The 3,705-nt window shown below is 51.5% G+C and overlaps 1 protein-coding gene across 1 annotated transcript in view; it reads right to left on the reverse strand.

Moving 5' to 3' along the window:
- Positions 1-2,503: 2,503 nt before the first annotated feature.
- The window catches only part of INCENP (inner centromere protein antigens 135/155kDa), a 32,120-nt gene continuing 30,918 nt past the window's right edge, over positions 2,504-3,705 (reverse strand). The window contains exon 20 of the mRNA XM_010854058.1: positions 2,504-2,979. Within this exon, the coding sequence (XP_010852360.1) occupies positions 2,765-2,979 (215 nt within the window). The 3' untranslated portion in view covers positions 2,504-2,764. The remainder of the gene's footprint in view (positions 2,980-3,705) is intronic.

The raw sequence follows: 3,705 nt of genomic DNA on the forward strand, positions 1-3,705 counted from the left end.
GATGTGAGAGTTGGACTGTGAAGAAGGCTGAGCGCCAAAGAATTGATGCTTTTGAACTGTGGTGTTGGAGAAGACTCTTGAGAGTCCCTTGGACTGCAAGGACATCCAACCAGTCCATTCTGAAGGAGATCAGCCCTGGGATTTCTTTGGAAGGAATGATGCTAAAGCTGAAACTCCAGTACTTTGGCCACCTCATGTGAAGAGTTGACTCATTGGAAAAGACTCTGATGCTGGGAGGGATTGAGGGCAGGAGGAAAAGGGGATGACAGAGGATGAGATGGCTGGATGACATCGCTGACTCGATGGACCTGAGTCTGAGTGAACTCCCGGAGTTGGTGATGGACAGGGAGGCCTGCTGTGCTGCGATTCATAGGGTTGCAAAGAGTCGGACACGACTGAGCGACTGATCTGATCTGAAACAGCAAGAAAACTAACAACTCAATTTAAAAATGAACAAATGAGTTGAACAGACACTTCGCCAAAGATACGCAGATGGCAAGTAAGCACATGAGATGATGTTCAGCATGACCAGCTGTTAGGGAAATGCAAATTAAAACCATGAAGAGGGAATTCCCTGGTGATCCAGTGGTTAGGACTTAGACTCCAAGGTTCCAGTGCAGGGGGCACAGGTTTGATCCCTGATTGGGGAACCAAGATCCTGCAAGCCTCACAGTGCCGCCAAAGTAAAAAAAAAAAAAAATACAACAAACCACAACAAGAACTCACTCCACATCTATAAAAACAGCAAAAATAAGAAGCACCGAGAATATCAAGTGCTGGTGAAGACGCAGAGGAACTGTAACTACCCTTTTGCTGATTTAACCATTTCTTCTCAAACCCACCATACAAATAAGCTTACAAGAGGCCGTATTTTGACATTATGGCTTTGGGCAAACACACCCTCACCAGCAGACTCAACACAAGTTTTCTCATCCAAGAACATGTGTGTGCACGCATGTACACTGCGTCAGTCCTTTCTGTGACCCCATGGACTGTAGCCCGCCGGGTTCCTCTGTCCATGGGATTCTCCAGGCAAGAATATTGGATCTTCCCGACCCAGGGATTGAACCCACGTCTCTTAGGTGGCCTGCACTGGCAGGTGGTTCTTTACCACTAGCACCACCTGGGAAGCCCAGAGAACATATGCAACAAACTTAAATTGTTTAAATGAATAGTAAAATGTTTTCCTTTTCATGGGTGGAGTCTTCTAGATCTCAGCCTGTTATGTGTATTTGCTCTTTGCTCATTTAAAAAAATCTCATATTCAGCCTTGATTTTGTCCTGAAGTAGGGTCAGCGAACATTTTCTGTAAAGGTATAGAATAAATACTCTCTGAAGTAAGCCAGAAGGAAAAACACCAATACAGTATACTAACGCATATATATGGAATTTAGAAAGATGGTAACGATAACCCTGTATACGAGACAGCAAAAGAGACACTGATGTATAGAACAGGCTTATGGACTCTGTGGGAGAGGGAGAGGGTGGGAAGATTTGGGAGAATGGCATTGAAACATGTGAAATGTCATGTATGAAACGAGATGCCAGTCCAGGTTCAATGCACGATGCTGGATGCTTGGGGCTGGTGCACTGGGACGACCCAGAGGGATGGTATGGGGAGGGAGGAGGGAGGAGGGTTCAGGATGGGGAACACATGAGAAATAAAGGAATAAAAAATTAAAAAAAAAAAAGAATAAATACTCTCACCTCTGGGAGACATTAGGCCTCTGCTGTAACTCCTTAACTCTGCCCTCAGCAGGGCGGATGGGGACAGTAGTTAATTCATGTCTACAGAGCGGGTTCCAATAAAACTTGAGAAAAACGGACTGTGACTTGATTTGCCCATAGGCCCAAGTTCACCAACCCCTGTCCCAGGAGCTGGAGAAGGAGATGGAGCTACGGCAGGTTTAGTACACAGCTGGCGGCAGTGGGGCAGAGCCAGCTTCCATGGAGAAGCATTTAATGAGGCGGCTAATGAGCACTGAACCTGGCGGCTGCCTGGTTTTGCTGGAGAAACATCCCAGCTGCTTGCATGTACTGGTCCCACGGCAGTTTCAAGAGACATCCCCTTCCTCACCCAGATCTGCTTCAGTGGCCTGTCCATGTTCTAAAGTCCTTTCAGCATCTGTGCGGCGAGGGTGGATGGAACCTGAGGCGTGGAGGGGCTGAGGGCCTGTGTTAAGTGGCAGAGCTGTGTCAAGAGCCCAACTCTGACCTCAACTCCAAGTCTGACCCACTGAACGAGCCCCTCTTTCCAGGCAGGGCGGTGCCCAGAAAAACAGGCTTTTAATGTCCCCTGCCTCAACACGAAAGTAACTGAAGTGTTTCTCAGGGTTGTTCAGGGCTGCCATCAGAATCACCTGCCCCATCCGCCTCTCTGGGGGTGGGATCCAGCTGACCTTGACACATACCTCCTCCTCCGGCCCCTCAGGTGGCCCAAGACAGAGCCAGGGTCCAGGGCTTTGTGCAGAGAAGCCCTGGTGCCATGATACCCACAGCAGGCTTAAAGGAATAGACTTTATTAACCTAGCTTTCAAACACTAGAGGCTAAAATTCAGCTGAACTCTAACAATCTATTTACAGAGTGCTGTCCACAGACCAGGTGGGGTTGGGCCACTCTTCACCCATGACACAGAGGACGTTTATATACACCTGACCAAACCCTCAGTGACAGGATACCAGGCAGGAGGGCAGTAGGTCAACAGAGAGATGGACAGACAGACACAGACAGAGGCCGAGATGGTCGAGCGGCCCGCGGGCTGGCTCAGCGCTTCTTCAGGCTGTAGGCCAGGCTGCCAGGGACCCTGGGGCCCTGCAGGGGTGGCGAGTTCCACACGGCGGAGCTAGTGCGCTTATGGTAGCGGGGCTTGCTCTTCTGAAAGATTTCCTCCAAGTCCAGTTGGAGGAGGCTTCCGAAGAGGTCCAGAAGGTCTGGGGGCTGGTAATACTGGCGGATGACGGCCTGGCTGAGCTGGGTGCCTGCAGGGGCACATGAAGGGCTGGCTCACTGCCCTGGGTTCCCCCTGAGCCTCCTCCCGTCTCCCTGCCATCCCACAGAACCCCTGTCAACCTCTCCGCCTCATCACTCCCCCACCTCCTGCCACATCAACTCTCCTCAGAGTCTTCCTCCACAAAACAGCGATAACCCCTCACTACCCGCTCCTGCAGCCCTGCTCTGGCAGCTCACGTGAGCCAGGTACTCGGCCGAGGTCACTGCATGACCGCCTCATTGTGAGACCACCACGGCCACCTTGGTGAGACCTGCCCAAAGGTACACAGCTGGTGGCCGGCAGAGCTGGGGTCTGAAGACAAGTCCAGCTCGAGTAGCCATGCTCGACGGCCTTGATCGGCTACTCGTGACATCAACACTGCAGCCCCTATCATGTACAGTGCAGGCTGGGGCTGCTGGAGGCTCAGAGCCTAGAGTGAGGCTGAGGAGGAACCCAGGGGGTCAGGGTGGCAGAATGCGTGCCCAGCGCTTGCCTGGTACCAGGCCTTCCTGCACTAACGTGCTTCGTCATCAGTAGCCCTTCTCAGCTGGGTGCTCTCAGCACCCCCATTCCAGATGGGAAAACTGAGAGTTCAAGTGGGCTGGTCAAGGTCAACCACAATTAGCCTGCCATCCCAGCCACACTGACTCCTGCCAGCTGCCACCTCCAGAATGACTTACTATTAAGGAGATGGAGTCAGATTCCAGTTACTGTG

The sequence above is a fragment of the Bison bison genome, unplaced genomic scaffold (assembly GCF_000754665.1).
Source record: "Bison bison bison isolate TAMUID 2011002044 unplaced genomic scaffold, Bison_UMD1.0 scf7180017864334, whole genome shotgun sequence".
Lineage (NCBI taxonomy): Eukaryota > Metazoa > Chordata > Mammalia > Artiodactyla > Bovidae > Bison > Bison bison.